The sequence below is a fragment of the Camelus bactrianus genome, chromosome 32 (assembly GCF_048773025.1).
Source record: "Camelus bactrianus isolate YW-2024 breed Bactrian camel chromosome 32, ASM4877302v1, whole genome shotgun sequence".
Lineage (NCBI taxonomy): Eukaryota > Metazoa > Chordata > Mammalia > Artiodactyla > Camelidae > Camelus > Camelus bactrianus.
The window spans coordinates 11,738,849-11,757,289 of record NC_133570.1 but is presented as its reverse complement, the minus strand read 5'-3'; the positions used below and the strand labels follow the sequence as shown (position 1 = coordinate 11,757,289).

The window sequence follows — 18,441 nt, the reverse complement described above, 5'->3', positions numbered from 1 at the left end:
TCTTTACTTGTTTGTTATAGTTCTATTCAGATTTTCTGTTCCTTCTTGAGTCGGTTTTAGTATTTTGTGCCTTTCTAGGAATGTATTGGGTTATCTAATTTGTTGGCATATAATTGTTCATAGTATACAGTCCTTTTCATTTTAGTAGTGGATAGTGATGGCCTCTCTTTCATTTTTGATTTGAGTAATTTGAATCCTCCCCACCCAGTCAGTCTGACTAAAGGTTTGCCAATTTTGTTGATCTTTTAAAAAGAACCAACTTTTATTTCGTTGATTTTTCCCCCCTCTATTTCACTTATCTCTGTTGTAATCTTTATTATTTTCTTTGTTCTGCTTAGTTTTCTTTTTCTAGTTTAAGGTGGAAGTGGAGAGTATTGACCTGAGATCTTTTTCAGCTTAGGAGTTTTGGGGTATAACTTTCCCTCAAAGCACTGCTTTCACTGTGTCCCGTAAGTTTTGTATGTTCCATTTTTGTTGTCAGTTATCTCAAATATTTTATAGTTTCTCTTGCAATTTCTTATTTGACCTATTGGTTATTTAGGAGTCCATTGTTTAATTTCCACATGTTTATTTTGCAGATTTTCTTATGTGCTTGATTTCTGATTTCATTCCATTATGGTCAGAGAACATATTTTGTATGATTTCAGTCCTTTTAAATTTACTGAGATTTGTTTTATGGTCCAGCATCTGGTCTGTCCTGGAGAATGTTCCATTGCACTTGAGGAAAATATGCACTCTGTTGTTTGGTAGAGTGTTCTATGAATATCTCTTTGTCTAGTTGATTTGTAGTATTCAGTTGTTATATTTTCTTGATATTCTGCTTAGTTATTCTATCCATTATTAAAAGTGGAATGTTGAAGTCTTCAAGTATTGTTGAAATGTCCAGTTATTCTTCAGTTTTATCAGTTTTTGCTTCATGTATTTTGGGGCTCTGTTACATGCATATGCTTATAATAGTTATATCTTCATGATGGATTGATCCTCGTTATAAAAATATCCTGTCTCCAGTGACAATTTTTGACTTAAAGTTTATTTTATGTGGTATTAGTGTACAAATTCCAGCTCTCCTTTGCATATTGTTTGCATAGTATATCTTGTTCCCTCCTTTTACTTTCAACCTATCTGTGTGTTTGAATCTAAATATGTCTCTTGTAAACAGCATGTAGGTCATTTTTTTTTATTCTGCCTATCTGTCTTTTGATTGGAATATTTAGTCCATTTACATTTAATATAATTACTGATAAGGAAGCATTTATGTCTAACATCTTGCTGTTTGTTTTCAGTATATCATGTCTTTTTTAATTCTCTTTTCCTATAATACTATCTTCTTTGATGTTAAATATTTTTGTAGCATACCATTTTAATTCCCTTGTTTCTTCTACCATATTTTTGGAGTTATTTTCATAATGGTTGCCTTGGGGATTACAATGAACATCATAAAACAATCTAGTTTTGATTAATACCAACCTAATTTCAATAGTATACCAAAACTGCTCCAGTATAACTGTTCCCTCTCCTTTCTTTGTTCTATTATTTCCATACAAATTCTATGAGCCCATCAACACAGTTACAGGCAATGCCTTTTTAATCAGACAGAAGAAAAGAGATGTAAGTAAAAATACATTTATACTGTCTTTTATATTTACCTATGGAGTGACCTTTACTTGGTGTACTTTATTTCCTCATGTGTATTGAGTTACTGTCTAGTGTCTTCTCATTTCAGCCTAAAAGACTGCCTTTAGTATTTCTTGTAGGCAAATCTGATCTGCTAGTGATGGAGTCTCTTATTTTTTGTCTATCTAGGAATATCTTAGTTTCTCTATTTTTGAAGAATATGGTTTTGCTGGATATAGATTTATTGGTTGGCAACTCTCTTTTGGTGGTTTGAATATGCTATTCCACTGCTCTCTGACCTCATGATTTCTGATGAGAAGTACAGAATCCCTTGTGCCTGAGTCTTTTTCTCTTGATGCTTTCAAGATTCTATCTTTGGCTTTCAGCAGTTTGACCATGATGTGTCTAGGTGTGGGTCTCTGAGTTTATTCTTCATGCAATTTGTTGAGCTTCTTTCATATGCAGATTAATGTTTTTCATTACATTGGGGGAGTTTTTGGCTGTTATTTCTTCAGATAGTCTTTCTACCTTCTTCTCTTACCCCTTCCTTTCTGGGACTCCCATAATGCCTGTGTTGGCCCACTTGGATAGTGTCACATGGATCTCTGAGGCTCTGTTAATTTTGTTCATTTTTCTGGTTTTTTTCTTGGTTCTGTTTCTTTCTCAGTCTGTATAATCTTAATTGACCTTAAGTTTGCTGACTCTTCTGCTAGTTCAAATCTGTTAAGCCCCTCCTATGAATTTTTTTGTTGCAGTTGTACTTTTCAACTCTAAAACTCCTTTTTGGTTCTTTTAAAACATAATTTTAATCTTTTTATTAGTATTTCCTACTTTGTTAGACATTGTGCTCATAAATTTATTTCTTTAGACATGCTTTACTTTAGTGTTTTGAACATATTTATAATGGATGATTTAAAGTCTTTGTTTAGTAAATATATTGTCTAGATTTCTTTGGGACAGTTTCTATTGACTGTTTTTTCTTCCTGTATATGAATCATACCTTCCTGTTTCTTTGCATGTCTCATATTTCTCTGTTAAAAAACTGGACTTTAAAAATAGTATACCGTTGGCCTTTGAACAACACAGGTTTGAACAACATGGGTCCACTTACACACAGATCATTTTCACTAAATACATACTGCAGTACTACAGGCTCAGCAGGGTGAATCCACAGAAGTGGAACCTTGGATATGGAGAGACAACTGTAACGTTACATACGGATTTTCAACAGTGTGGAGGATTGGCGTCCTTAACCCCAACATTGTTCAGGGTCAGCTGTAATCTGGCAACTCTGGAAATCAGATTCTCTTCCCTCTGGAGGGTTTGTTGTTGTTTGTTTGTTTAGTGACTTTCTTGGACTAATTCTCTAGTTTATATTGTCATGTATGACCACTGAAGTCTCTGCTGAGTTAGCTTAGTGGTTAGCTAGTGATTAGACAGAGACTTCCTTAAATACATCGAACCAGGAAGTCTCCCAGTCCTTGCTGAGGTGCTGTCTGTATGTTGAGAATGTGCCTTCAGTGTGCCAGCAATTTACAGCTACGCCTTAGCCTTTGCTTCCTGCTTGTGTAGAGCCTCAAGATTAGCCAGAGTTGAGAGATCAGGGCCTTTTCAGGTCTTTCCTCATACCCATAGTCTTACACATGCCCACGGCATTCTTGAGTCCCAGAAATATACTGGAGCCTTTTAGCACCCACTATGGACATCCCATTCCCCTGGTTTTCCTAATCTGTCTTGTTATATCTGATCTAAGTCAGACAAGACAAACCGTGAGAACAGAGCTTTCCAGCAAGTTGGCAGATAGGCCAAATAGTAACAGTTGTCCAGGGATGGTACTTTTGGGGAGCTGTAAGCCCGTTTAGGTTCTCCAGTAGTTGCTAAGCTGCTGGTTTTTACAGCTACTGTAGTTGGATGCTATTAGTTTTCCAGGCTGCCACGGAGCTGGAGGATGAGGATGGGATTAATGCAAGTTACAGCAACACAAAGGTTGCTATTCTTACCAAGACTCAGCTGTTTTTCTTGAATAAATGCTCCTCAGAATGTTGCAAGTCTTTAGTTAATTTCCAGAATTCTGAAAAAGTTGATTTTGACAAATTTTGACAGTATTCTTGTTGCTTCTATGGAGGAGCAGATTTTCGGAGATCTTTATACTTTGTAGTCCTGAAAGTTAACTCCCTATCAGTACTTCATCAAGTGAGGCGCCCTTGTGTAATAAGAGTCTGCCACGCACATGCTGTGTGCTCTCTCTTCCTGTGTCTCATGTTCTCTCTTCTTAGCTGAGTATTTGATGTCTTGAAGTGGCCCAAGGGAGTGTTAAGGAGCACAGGTTACTGTGTACCACTGGTCATGATGTCTTACTTTATTAGAAGTGAATCTCGGCCTTTGGATGGGCAACAAGCAGAACGTGTTGCAGACCCAAGATCATGCTGATCTGCCGGATCGGTTTCTCATTTTGCCAGCAGAGTCCATCTTCTGCAGTCTGCCCAAATTTGTACATTATCCCATGATGAAGTAAACCCACGCTCCCCAAAGTTAGGGTTGGAAGACAAAGCACCAATAGCTAAGATGGCCTTTTCCTCTGGATACTGTTGGGATTTGAAATTCAGTCCAGACATACCATTAATTTCTCTATATCAGGTCTTACCATCCTGGCTATCAGCTTGACTTTTCTGTTAACTATTTTTTTTAATCTACACATTTAAAATCTAAGTTTTCCCACATAACATAAATTTGAATTTCTCATACAACCAGAAGCTTTGTGTTGTGGATATTTATTTTATTACAGCTCTCTATTTCTGGAGGCCATCAGTCTCCAGCTCTATAAGATGGAAATACAAGTGCCTATTGGTAAAAAGTAAAAGATTCTGTTCTGAAAAGCTGTATATGATTTTGTATCTATTAACATGTTACAGTATTTTTTGTCTTTTATGTATTTATGTATTTTTCTCTTATATTTTACACATATATATGTATAAAATTAAGTAGTCTAAAATGTGATATTAGATGGTAGTACAACAATTTCGAAATCTTGAAAGATAAAACTAGAAACATTTGCTTGTATTTTTTTTCACCTCTGAGTGTTTTGTTAATGAGACATTTTATACTGCCATAAACCCAGGGCAGTAATAAAGGTGTTGATTGATTTTTGGATGACAAGAGGCTTCTCTAATTGCAGAATTTGACATTTGTGTCTCTTCTGCTGTTTTAGGTGAGCAAGATGTGGAAGGTGATTGCAGAAGATGAAGTGCTCTGGTACAGGCTGTGCCAGCAGGAAGGGCACCTGCCCGAGAGCAGCATCTCCGATTATTCTTGCTGGAAGCTCATCTTCCAAGAGTGCCGAGCCAAAGAACACATGTTAAGAACCAACTGGAAGGTAGGCAGTGGCCAATATCATTACCTGTAGGAGAATAACCTACAAGGACTCAGGAATCCAAGCTCAGGAATTAAACACCGAGTCCCTCCAATTACAGCCTGAGGTTAACTGCCAAAAACAGAGAGAGGAGTATGGCGAGCGTCCCTTCAGCTGTTGGTCGTTTGTTGCCCATTTTGTTTACCATTAGAGTATCTGCCCCTGTTTTCAACCACACAGTTTGGGAGTATCCTGTTGTCCTCCAGGAGAGGAAGGGTGGGTCTGAGGTGCTGGTCACCTCGCCTCCGGTGGTTAGGGTCTTTGGAGTAGTGCTCAATGCAGCCCCCTTTCACTGTCACCGTCTCCCTGGATGGATCAAGAAATCAGAAGCACTACCTGAATACAAAAGAGGAGCTGGAAGTGCTGTTTCCAGTAAATGCAAGAGAGAGATTATCAAATGTCTCCAAATACTGTCTTCTCTTCCCTCACATAACCTATTGGCTTGCTTCCATAACATTTATCACTTCAAAATCTCTACAGAAATATTAGATCACAGCTATGAATTTGCACAGTGAAGTGTTTCTGTAGGAAATAACTGTCAGGAGCAGCGTTACATAAAGCTGTTTGAGGCATGACGGGACAGCAGCGTGCTGGCCGTTTCTTCCTACCTTCTTCTCTTTCCTCTCCTGTAAAGGTCAATCCTAATAGACTTTGAGATTAACAAGCTTTTGCTCATTACTGATGGTGACATATTGCCTGTGTGCATGTCTGTCCCAAGTCACCTCATAACCTGATTAGTGACCGATACTCTTGATCTGGGCAATGTCACAGTTTCCAGCAAAGTTAATAAGAGCAGGTTTTCTCTAACTCAGGAATTCTTAACCCTGGCACTAGCGACATTTGGGGCCAGAGACTTTTTGGTGAGTGAGGGCTGTCCTGGGCCTTCATTGCAGGATGTTCTACAGGCATCTCTAGCCTTTAACCTGCTAGATGCCAGTAGCAGTCTCTTCCTACCCCCAGTCCTGGCAACCAAAAATGTCTTCAGATATTGTCAAATGTCCCCTGGGGGCAAAATCGCCCTTGATTGAGAACTACCTTCTAAAGAGAATTAGCATAGCCATCCTTAGGCCATTAAGACATCTCCACTAAGTAAAATCTCACTGGCCCCAGGGTTTGCATCCTCCCCAAGTAATAAACTTGCCCCCCTCGCCCCCCTTGCCCTCTGGCTCGTATGCTTGATCAGGTCTGTGTGAGAGACAGAAGTGAGAGCCAGCAGTGAGTTTGTTGAAGCTGCCCAGACAGGCTGGGGCCGGCATGCAAAGGGTCTAACCCTGGCAGGAGGGGCTGTCATTTAAGAAAGCTTGAGAGTTAGGCATTTCCTTGGGTCTTTTTGTCCAGAAAGGAGGGACACTTCTGAGATTTGTAAACATGAGAGCTGGAGATACTCAGTGTACCCTGGCTCGAATTCATAAATGTCAGACCCTGAGAGAGAGAGAGAAGGCAGCAGCTGAGATCTTTGTTTCCTTTTTGGTAATAGAGGAGTCGAGGGAAGGAAGCAGGTACGTCCTCCTCATCCAGGCTGGAGGTGGCAGAAGTGAAGGTGTTTGAAGACCCATCTCTTAGTATCTGGTACTTGATACCCGTATATGGGTTACATACAATTTAACTGAACGTCTTGTTTCTTGTTTTTCTCTAACAAGCACAAAGCCATATGTTTAGTAAGTGCTCAGTAAGTGGCTGTTGATTAAATGAACTGGAATCAAACTGCAGGCAGACTGGAGGGAGGCTTCTCTTTGGAGTGCCTTGGGCCCAGTTCCTGACACGTTACCAATCAGGACTACATGAGTGAAATGTCAGATGATGACTCTCGTGTTATAGCTGTGGTAATGGGATGCTTGTTGTGATTCTAGAATGAAAGGCGCCCTATGAAAACATAAAAATAGTGTTAGAGCAAGTTGCTTTCCCTTTGTGTACCTTTGTTTTCTCATCTCTAAAGTGGGCTGAGGGTAGACCTGCTCATAGTGCCATGGTGAGGATGACTATCTAATGATACATCTAATGTTCCTCCTGTGGAGCGCGGCCCAAGTCTGCTGCTCAGTGAGTGCTGGCCTGTGCACACAGGTGCTGTGGGTGGTGCTGCTTGAGGTCAGCCTCGGTACGGGCTGGGCCGCTGACTTGGTTTGTTATATCCTAGGTCAGTGTCTGGGGAGCCTGAGAAGGGACTCGGGTGTTCTCAGGTACTTCCACATAGGGGATGCCCTGTAAAGGCATGAACTTGATGTGGACCTGCATTCAGAGCCAGCGTGGAAATGGTTTGATAAGCTGGTTGTGGTGGCTGCAGTATTCCTTTTCCTGTTGTTTGCATACATTCTTTTCACTGTGGCATTCTAGGATCTCTCTAAGACAGGAATACCAGTGGAGCCCATGACGGGGGAGCCACATGACAGAAATTACTGGATGCCATAAGCACATGGGCCCTCTCCTTTTCTTTCAGCACCTTGGCCCTCAAAAGAGCTTTGCTATTCTGATCATTTTGGCTGTGGTCCTCACGCAGCTGCTCTGAAGTCCTTCCCTTCCATCCCTATGCCTCCACTAGCGGGACAGCTCCACTTGGATTTATCCAGTTTTATCTCTCAGCCTGGGACATGGTCCTGGAATTAAGTGAGAGCATCATGCAGATCATCTTGCCTGGAGCCTGGAATACAGATACTTCAGAAATACTGGCATTGAAGGAATGGATGTCATCATCTGCCTCCTAATAACATAGATAATAGTAATAGTAACTACCACTTATTGATCACATGCTTGTGCTGAGAAGTGTGCTTGGCACTTACGCACACATTTCTAATCCTTGTGCTGGTACAGCAAAGCTGAAATTCTGGATGACTTGGTATTTTTGAATACCTTTATTCATGCTTGCTTTTTGGCTTAGCTATCTCACTCTTCCCAGCATCCCATGTGTGAATACTTTATATCCCTCCAGATTCCCTTAATTTTTATTTTGAAAATATATATATATGTGAGATATATATGGAATCAATAAAAAACAATTATGATACAATAAATCAAAAGTCACAAACAGGCATATAGTGGAAAATACATCTCCCTCTTGCCTCTCTCCGCCTACTACCTAGCTCCCTCCTCAGGAGCAACTGTTATGGTTTTAAGGTTTCCTTTAAATACCATTTCCATGAACCTCTGACCTCTCAATCAGAAATAATGTCTTCTCTTCTTCATTTTCCCATCCTGATTTTTATCTTGTTGTATATACTTTTACATTTTATTCTGAGAGCTTCTATAAGGGCTGTTAATAGGTAAAATATCATTAAATACTTTCTCTCGTCTAAACTGAATGTTTTAGCATACTTTATACGTTTCTTCAGATCCTTGCACCAGCAGCCTCCTGTGGAGTGCAGTGGTTTCCAGCCTGTAATCCCCTTGAGGACCGGGCAATGTCTTGCACATCCCAGGCCCACTGGTTCTGTTCAATGTGTGTGCTAACTCGTAAATACTAATAGCTTAACATGCTCGTTGTCACCTTTGTCCTTTTGAATGTCTTGGTGACTGTGAACACAGTCCATGCTGTAAAGAACTGCTGTGGAACGTAGGTGAGAGTGGAATGCTTTGTCTCTCAGCCATCCAGAGACTAGTATAAACTGCACCCCCTTTTCTTACGCAGAATCGCAAAGGCGCCGTGAGTGAGCTGGAACACATTCCTGACGCGGTTTTATGTGACGTGCATTCTCACGATGGCGTCGTCATTGCTGGGTAAGCAGAAGCAATTTTTCACTTAATACTCTTCATCTTAAGGTCTTTCACTTTTCATGGACCGCCGCCTGAGTCCAGCGACCTCATCCTCCCCTCCCACTTCCAGCCCTTGTTGGAGATGGACGTCTCCACGCCTCCGTCCTCCGGTCCAGAGAGCTCTGAAGTTAGCGGTGAGAAGCGATGGGGCGGAGTGACTCTGGAACCTATTTGTCTCAATGTATCTTTCCAGCTTTTAAATCACTCTGTGGCATGTTATGCTAGATTTTCATTAGGGCAAGCAGTTTGTATTTTATGAAGACATAAAAAAGTCAAGCAAGAATAATAAGTGTTGGCACAAACAGGTCCTGTTCACGCTCTCTTGTTCTGAAGTCTTTATTATGAGGAAGGGCTGTGGCCACAGATAATCTTCCTTCCCCACCACACAGTTTGTATTTGCAGTTAACTTTTCCTGAAATAGGCTTTTTATTTGTCTCCGTGGCTGAGAAAATTTAATTTTAGCTTCTGCAAATTCCTTTGGCTTCTGTTTCAAAAACCACTTTCGTGAATCCTTCATATTTTATTGCAGAGATGTTTTTATGTGTTTCTTTAATGTATAAGAAGAAGGTAACTTTCTTTTTAGATTAACAAGAGGCTGAGCTAGAGTTTCACGTTGTGTACTTAATGCCATACAGTAGAGACCAGGACACTCAAACTTCTGAGTCTGGATTGGCTTTGGAGTGAGCCCTCCAGGAGGGGTTCTAATTGGAGGAAGAAACAAAAACAAGCCTTGGACTTAACAGTTCAGTCGTAAGGGAGTCTTTTTCTTTAAACTCTTGCCTTAAGAAATGTTCCCTTAAAGAGTACCATTTGAATTGGAATTTCAAAGAGTCAGATTATTTTAATATTTTGTGGTTTGTGATACTTATGAAAAAGTATTTTGCTTCAAACAAGATATGCCTTAAGAGAAACACTTTCCTTTAGCTGTTGTTTTACTGGCCATGATTTAGGGGTTAATGCCCTTCTTGGGAGTGTTGTAGAACTGTTACTTACCTGCAGGAAGGTTAACGGGCCAGAAATCTAGAATTCCCTCCATCCAGTTATCAGTGTGGCTCTGGGCTTCTGCCCCTCGTTGCTCAAGTGTGGGCCTGAGAGTTCATGCAGGGTAAGATCCTTTCCACCTGCAAATTCTGAGATTCCTCGGTAACTCCCAAAGGAACTTGAGCCACTCTAGCTTAAAGGGGTCCTCTCGTGTGTCAGAAGACCTTTGAGGGCAGAATGTTGAGACTGGGCTGAAAGAGTCAGAAAGGAATTAGAAATAAAAGAGGCTTTAATCTTGAAAGCCAGTTACGAATTTCTTATCTGGACACAGACCTCACAAAAGGCAGAATGGCCATGAGTCCAGATGCCAGTCCTTCTTTTCCTGCCTCTCCGTTCCCTTAAGGCCTGCTCAGCATTATAGATTATGCCAGCACGAAGCGAAGCCATGGCAGAGTTTTGTGGATCGATAAGATGAAACGTGATCTGCGGGTCAGAGAGGCTCCTCACGGCCCCTCTTTCTAAGAGAACCTTGTGTTTATGGCCTAGCATCAGATACTTCAGTCTTGCTTGTATGTAGAGCATCTTGTGTTTATCATTAAAATTTTATCTGGTGGTTACGAAGCTTGTTTTCTGGGTCAGATCTTGAATCCCTTTTCATTTGAGACAGCGGTGTTTGTGGTTACCTCATTCCCAATCAATGCTGTATTCACCAGGCTTTCGACAGTCATGTATCTCCAAGGAGCTTCTTAAAGAGACAGTGGCCACCTCACCATTTCTTCCTCTTCTACTTCTCTTGCATTGCTCCAATATTTATTCTTTCTTCCCTTTTTCTCTTATGTTTTACACAAGTAGAATCTGTTCAGAGGCTTGGTTTTGATATAGCTGCAGCTAACCCATGTAACATTTTTGCATTTAAACCTATTAAAATATGTTTATGTAATTGATGAAGATTCTGTTGCAGAATCTTTTCCCAGCTTCTTCCTACTTTTCAGTCCTCTGTGTAAATGCTCCTGGTTTGGAATCGCATTGCTTAGGCTTCGACTAGCTTGTATTACAGTTGACCCGGTCTTGGTTCTGCCTTACTCTTTGCACACAGAACCGGGTAACCTTCGAATGCTCTTTCATTCATCAACTCTGAGGCATTCGAGTCTCTGTCAAGTAAACAAGACCTGGATGCCTCCTACCTGAGGCTTCTTTTTCCAGCAGAGAAAACAGACATGATTCTCAAGGCTTTTGATCTTTCACTCTTGTCCACGAGTGTCTGCTTCCCTTACTGTCTCATGGATGATAATTTCCACTTACCTTTTCGTGATGTTCGGAGCCCTTTGAAATTTGTTTCCAACCTCCTTTTCTCCTCATTACTCTTCTCAGGGTACCTTTAGTTTTTTTTTTTCGCCACACTGTTCTAGTTCCCCCTGACCACGTCTTGTTTTAAATTGAGATGCAGTTTACATATCACAAAATTCCCCTTTTTAAGTTGTGTGAGTCAGCAATGTTTAGTATATTCACAAGATTGTGTAACTGTCCACCATTATCTAATTCTAGAACATTTTCATCACCCTAAAAAGAAACCCAGTCCCCATTCTTTAAGGTACAACTCAAGTCTTGCCTCCTGCCACAGGTGTCCATAGCATTGTAGTCCCCACCCCAGCATCTCCCCTTGTTAGAACTCCTGCGGAAGTGATCATCTGAGCTTGTAGGGCAGCTAACCATGTGGCCTTGAGGCTTCACCTAAACATTTTTGTTTTATGTTGTTGTTTTACTTTTTTAACTTTACAGCCATGTATTTTCTTCCCAGTTAATTTGTAAGCATCGTTTAAAGCTAGAGGTGGTATGTAATATTTCATTAAATGCCCTGTAGTGCTTATACATTTTTTTTATCTGAAATAAGCATTACCATTTAATAGACTCCCTTCTCCTCACCTGTACACTACATGTTACATGGGGAACTGGAGAAATTCCTAATTTCTTTTACCTGTTCTCTGATTACTTAGTTTTTTCAACTTAGAATCATACAGTTTTAAACCTAGAAGGAACGTTAGAGATTCTGTTCCGAAACACTGACTTTGTGTGAAGGAGCAGAGGCTCAGTGAGGTCCGGTGAGTGGGACTGGCATGCGTGCCCTGCACTACCTGGCCGGCTGTGCTTCTGGGACGTGCGTTTAGAGCTGGCCTTGGTGCTGCTTCTCCAGCCCTCACTTGCTGCTCTGACGGCCCATCTAGCGTAGTGTCATTTTGGTTTCTTTTGTGGCATGTACCTTTCTTTTCTGCTAAAAATGAAAGCAGTAGTAAAACCGTGTTGTTTTTGCAAAACTGTTAGAAAGTGGAGAAGAGAAAGCCAGCATGCTAACATAACTCCCGTTACGGTTTTTGGTGTTTACTGTTTATTTTTCAGTCTTTTTAAAAATACATACTTTAATTGATTCATGGGGATACATTTTTATATTTTCCAGATTATGAAGACATTTTACAAATACTCTCTTAATCTTCAGCTTCTTTCCAGTGTAACTTTTTGCCTTGAGGTTTCTGAACCATCCCTCAAGCCCGCTTTCCAGAGTGCACCTTCCTTCTTTTCGTCAGCGCTGTAAATAACAAGAGAGTTTGATCTCGTTGACGGTACCCCTCTGAAAATGGTGGGGACCACGTATTTAGCATCTTTGTACCCTCAGAGCCTAACACCTGTCCCAGCACCCAGGAAACTTGGGGGAAAGTGGGTATAGAATGAAAATTCCTCACACTTCTGAGACCCTGCACTCTCTCTGAGCCTCCTTGCTGCATCTTTGACTTACTAAGCTCCTACTCTGGCCCTTCCTCTTGCCTCGCTGGTGGCATTCAACCACTTAGCAGTGACAGGCAGCATTTCGGAAAATAATGGAAACATCTGTTTTCTTTGGTCAGGTAGGTGCAAGTTCCTTCAGCTGTGACTAAGTATGTGATTCAAACACAATCTTTACTTTGATTTTCCAGCGAAAATTTTCCACTTTTTTAAGTTGAGAAGAATTTGCACTCAGAAGCCACCAGTTTCTCTACAATAAGCCAGTGTTCGCTTTCTCTCAGAATTTGGCCTCTGTCTGCATTTTCTCAGTGATTTGATAGCATTTCTGAAATGGAGTGGGGTTTAGTGTGTGCCTTCTTTATATTTAGAAGAGATGTTATCTAGAAAGTTGGCTGATAAATGACTAGAAAGCATGATTTTTGTTTGTTTGGTTTTGGCTTTTGTTGATGAGTGCTGTGAGAATTTTTAAATGTCTCTCAAATTATGTTTATCATTGAGGAAAAAAGACTTAGACAAGACGGGGATGTGACGGCATCCCGCCCTGTTTTGTGATGCCTGGACTGTTCTTTCTCTACACTTGCACTCTGGAAGTTAAGAGTGTTGAAAACAGATGACATCATGAGTTCAGAAAGGTCAAATTATCAAGCCTGAGATGTAGGTCTAGGTATGATTCGCCAGAAATACATTTGCTTTACTGCCACCTAGTGAAAGAGAGTGTCTCAGGTACAACTTGCAGGAGAAAGCCAAGCCGGAGGCTTGTAGGAGGCCTCGTGCCAGCTCTGCTAACCATTAAGCTATTAGCTCACCAGAAGCTTTTATCAGATGCCCAGGAGTATGGTGGTGTTTTGCAATAAACTCCCTCCTCACTGTTAAGAGTCGTAAGTCAGAAGTGTTTCAGTTTGCATAAAAAAACACACTTTTCTGTTCACATTAGAGGACCATTCCCTCCCACCCCTTTTGGTTTAAAAAAAAAAAACAAGCACCCTCTTTGTGTCAGGGTTTTCCTTAACACTCCTAAATGTCCCCCCCCCATTTTCTGCTGGTGTGATCTGCCTTTTTAGGGTACAGTTCCTGCCTTTACTGGAAGAAACAGTGACTATATCCATATTTTTTTCTCTGCCAAGGGCGGTTGGAGGGAAGACTGTATCATTTGGTGTCACAGAGTGTTAGCGGTCTTCTTTTCCTAAAAATTATTCAGTTGTCCCATTTGTCTCCTGCATTTCCTCCATCTCCTTCCCTCGGAGGCCAGCATGCCCTCATAGACACAGAGCAAAACTGTCCATGTGTCTGTAGCAGCCATGTGGCCACTGGCTGTGGTTCCAGCTCTTATCATCGTTAAATCTCTGTCTGTCCACACAGCCTGGACAGTCAGCGTCAAGAGAGTTGCCAGTCTTCTGGAAACATGAAGCAAAATTTTGAGCTTCCAGTTTATATATGTGACATTTGGTGTCCGACTCTCTGGGTGGTTCACTTTGCCTATTGACATTTTCATTGGAATGTTATCGTTGTTTATAATTAAGAACTATTGGAAAATAATAGTTAAAACATAGGCATGTCTCTAAGGTAACTTGACCCACCATCTGGCTTTTAGCCAGTTTTTCCTCCACTTTTCCCAGTAATTAAAAATATGCCTTTGTGTTGACTATGTACCATGCCAGAATATGGCTTTGATCTGAAATAGTGTATATTTGCCCTGAATTTTAAAATACTTTTTCTTTGGGAGCTGAAGAACTCAAGGAGGGTGTTTGCAATACTCTGCTAGCTTCGTTTCAATGTATAAAAAAATGGATAATACCTATGATTATTTTGAGGCTCTTAAGATAACAGATGCTTTGTAAACACAGATTGGGAATAAAAATGGCATTAGATAAATATCACCTCTTATTTATACTCACTAAGGATCTGCTCTCTCTCTTTCTCCTCTTTGAAAAACTCTTTCTCTTGACAGTTTTCCTTTCAACCTTGTGTTCCATAGATTTTGTATTGCTGCTTATGACATTGGACTGTTTCCCATAAGAAATGCGAGCATTACCCGTTAGCGACCTGTTTTAAAAAATACTTTTATTTATTTATTTTCTGCTGTGAGGTATACATGCTCTTCTGGTAAATAAGTCTGAGGTAAGATATTGATAAGAGACCAGAGGAGAGCTTTACATTTATTATACCCTTAATGAAGGAGCTCCAGAATATCCTTAATAAATACTGGTGAACTCATGGCTGCATTTATCCATCTCTGGTTCTCCAAGGAATAATGGGAAGGGCCACAGCTCCAATAACTCTGCATAATCATCATTGACTCTGACTCTATTGATTGTGATTAACCAAGATGTATGGAAAACAGTTTTAAGTGTGTAGCGCATGGATCTCGTAAGGTCCATTAAGATGTTCATTATTTTTCAATTGATGCATCTTAAGCTGCACTTGATGTTTGTAGTAGTGCATTTCCACAGAAAGACTGCACTGTGGGATTGAGTTCATTTTGTTAATTGCATAATACAACACAGTCATGTTTCATAGAAAACAGTAAATACTCTTGCTCTCATTGATTTGTAATCTTTGGTATTACTAAAGAAAGTCTGCAGCATGTGACTAGTTTCTAAAACCTCTGCATGTTAAGGGTATAAATGTTTCTTGAAATGTGGCCACCGCACTTTTAGGGGCGTCTGCCTAATTGCTTTGTAGGCCTTAAACCACTTCCATCTTCTAAGTTTAAGTCAGTAGATTCATTCATTCAACATTTACTAAGCGCAGATGAATACTACAGACACATCCTTGCTCACAGGCTGAAGGGATCCAGTTGCAGGCAGGGGGTTACAGCACAGTGTGAGAGATGTCAGGGATGTCAGGGTAGGGAAGATCAGGGCACCAGGACACACTGGGGAGAGGCACCTCGTGTGGGCTCTGAGTCAGGCGTGGTTTCTCCTCAGGAGTGACTTCTCAGTTCAGTCTGGAAGGGATGACTGGGAGTTGGCCAGGCACAGTTTTGTATGGACTGGGGATGCAAATAACTTGCACACGTGCTGCCACTCCTCACTCCTAAACCGACGATGGGCATGAAAATCCATTATAGGATTTATTTTTCTGGTGTGCTGGATGGAGGACAGCTTCAGAACCCTTCTCAACACAGGGCCATAGGCAGCCACTACCGGTTTATTGGATTTGACACACAAATGAAACCATTTGTTGTTCCATGGCCTGAGGCCTCATAACAAGGCTCCTTTTGGCTGCTCTGAGCCCCTGATCAGCATAGTCTTGTGGCTTTGTTTGGGGGCGGCTGTGTAAGTGTGGCCCTGTAGACGGTGAAGTTTTACCAGCCATCCTGTATGTGCTCCCACGTCACCTGTGAGGCACGTGTAGGAGACACCTTTGCATCTGCTCGGTCCCAAACTCCTTGTTACATACTGAGCTTTTTTTTTTGTTGGCTCCTTGCTGTCCACTTGAGCCATCATGGTAGAATTGATGAGTTACGGTCAAGGGCTGTGTCCCACAAGCCTGACTCACAGCACTGAAAACAATAAATTCCTTATATTGCACTTAAGTAGGGATGGTTCTTAAAAGCTGTATTTGTTTAAAGACACTGTCACTGGGGGAGGCAGAGTGGCTTGTTGGCTAAAGCAGCAGTTGGAGAAAAGCCTAGGGACGTGGTTTGATCCCAGCTGTGCCGGTAAGATGTTTCTTGTGACCTTAGGTAAGTCACTCAACCTTACTTCCACATTCTTGAATCAGAACAACCCCCCAGGTTGTTATGAAGAGCCTTGAAAAAAATTCTTTTCAGTAATTAAATGTTGGCACCTGGAAGCACAGTGGAGCCACCCCCCTGCCCTTTTGGCTGTTTAGACAAGAAGAAAGGTTAAAGGTTGTTTTTAGCTGTAAACATTTCTTCCTTTTTCTTTGGGTCCCTCAATCCAAATTGGTAGTCTGCTTATTGGAAACTTACTAGTTAATGAAAGCTCTTCGGTGGCAAATCATTTTAAATTGGCAGTTGCTCTGGCGTGCCGAGCTTGAGAGAGGCTCTCTTCCCATTCTTTCAACAAAAAATCAGCTGTGGTCTCTGACCTATTTATTTGGAGGTAAACACAGCCTTGCCAAGCGTAAAAAAGACGAGGAAAGCATACAGCTTCACTGGTCCGTGCCGTGGGCTGGGACATCCTTACTCGTTTGGAAAAGGCTTCTTTCTTCCTCAGTTTTTCTTTCGTGTTCTTACATCAGCTAATATATTAGTTGCAGTTGTACTTTGCACAGACACTAATTAGAGAGCCATCAACATTGGGGTCCAAAGGCTCACTGACAATGCAACTGTCATAGTGGGGTCTTAATTGGTTGAGTGTAATTGTCATTAGGCAGTGATAAAGACATCTGGAGCCCTGGAGAAAAATCAGCCTTTTTCCCTACCTCCCTTCTGTATCTATTCTTGCTTCTCTTGGCCAATGTTGTTAAGCGCTTTTAGATCACATTTAGGGTTTGGTCCAGGTCCCTCTGCCCTAAGCAATGTTTCACCCTCATGTAAATGTCTGTTTCTTTAGCACAAGTTCATTAATGCAGAGTCTAAACGCCAGCACTGTGGCTGCTTCCACGTGTCCGATTTGACAGCCTATTGCCTAGTCATCACGCAGTACCTGCTGAAATAGGATCTTCCCTGTTCCCGTCATAAAGGAGGCAAGGAGTCTTTTATGTTTGCCTCCTGAGTCATTTTGCAGCAAAACATTTATGCTATTAACATGCTCTTTGGCCGTGAAGAACGGAGTTGATTTAAATGGATGTCTATGGGAAATTTTATGTTTACTGAAATTTAGCTTATCCTATATTTTATAGAGAGATTTTAATCCATTTGGAAGTAAATGCAAGAAGTCTGATGCATCTTGATGTGTGCATTCTGGGTATTTCACTGATTGTTATACTGGAAGGTGGGCAGTAGAAGTAAAAGGAGGTGCCGCTCAAACGGTCAGGTTATTACCTGGGCTCCCGCCCCCCTTTCAGTTGCCATTTATTATCAGCTGTGTATAAGGCACATAATGGAGGCTGTCATCAAGGTAGGGTCTTCACAGTCCAGTTGAGGAGACATGGAATGAAGCACTGAGTGCCATTCTTCACATCCAGGGGCATAGGAGTTGAGTCAGAGAAGGCTTCACGCAGGAGGAAGGCCTGGGCTAGACCTTGAGATATTGGTAGGCTTGAGCCAGGTGGGTGGTTCTCATTCTCTGTGGCACGCTGGAAACACTGTTGTCTGGTTCCACCCCCAGAGTCAGGTTTCATTGCTCTGGTGTGCTCTTGGGTACTGGGAGTTTTAAAAGCATCCTAGGTAATTCTAATTTGTAGCCAAGGTTGAGACCCACCGGCTGGGTCATGAGGGAGGGCACTCTGGAAAGGTGGGTAATGGGAGCCAGAGCTTGGAAGCCAGTGAGTGGCAGGCCTGGCTGGAGGCCAGCTCATGCTAAGGAAGAGGAGGCAATGAGGCTGGGGAGAGAGGTGGAGGCCAACTTGTGGAGGGTTCTCAGTGCCCTGCTGGTAGTTACAGCTTCATGCAGTGCGGTGTTAAGGCCTAAGTACTTACAGCGGGCTTCCTACGTGTCAAGTGCTATTCTGGTCCAACTGGTCTGGTCACTGGATTGACAGTGGGGAGCAGGAACCAACCCCTGACCTGAGAAGCTTGCGGATCCATAGGGTAGGTGAACAGTCAGATGACCCACCCCAACCCAAACACAGTTGCCACGAGAGAAACGTCAGGCTGCTGTCATGGTGAGACCCGTGGCCTAGTGTGGAGGGTAACGGAGAGTGACCTGTGTAGTCAAGTAGGCTTGAGGGCTTGGCTTGTGCAGGGTTGGCTGAAGGTGGGAGAGGCTCAGGAGGAGGGATGGTACCATGGTTGGCTAAGAGGTGATGAGGGAGTTGGACCAGGTGGCAGGGCAGGAACGGTGGGG

At 41.8% G+C, this 18,441-nt stretch overlaps 1 protein-coding gene across 2 annotated transcripts in view; it reads left to right on the top strand.

The window, feature by feature from the left end:
* FBXW8 (F-box and WD repeat domain containing 8) overlaps positions 1-18,441 on the top strand; it is a 102,980-nt gene that overhangs the window by 24,244 nt on the left and 60,295 nt on the right. For both annotated transcript variants that reach the window (XM_074356166.1, XM_010963628.3), the window contains 2 exons: positions 4,823-4,987; positions 8,643-8,731. In XM_074356166.1, the coding sequence (XP_074212267.1) occupies positions 4,823-4,987; positions 8,643-8,731 (254 nt within the window). The remainder of the gene's footprint in view (positions 1-4,822; positions 4,988-8,642; positions 8,732-18,441) is intronic.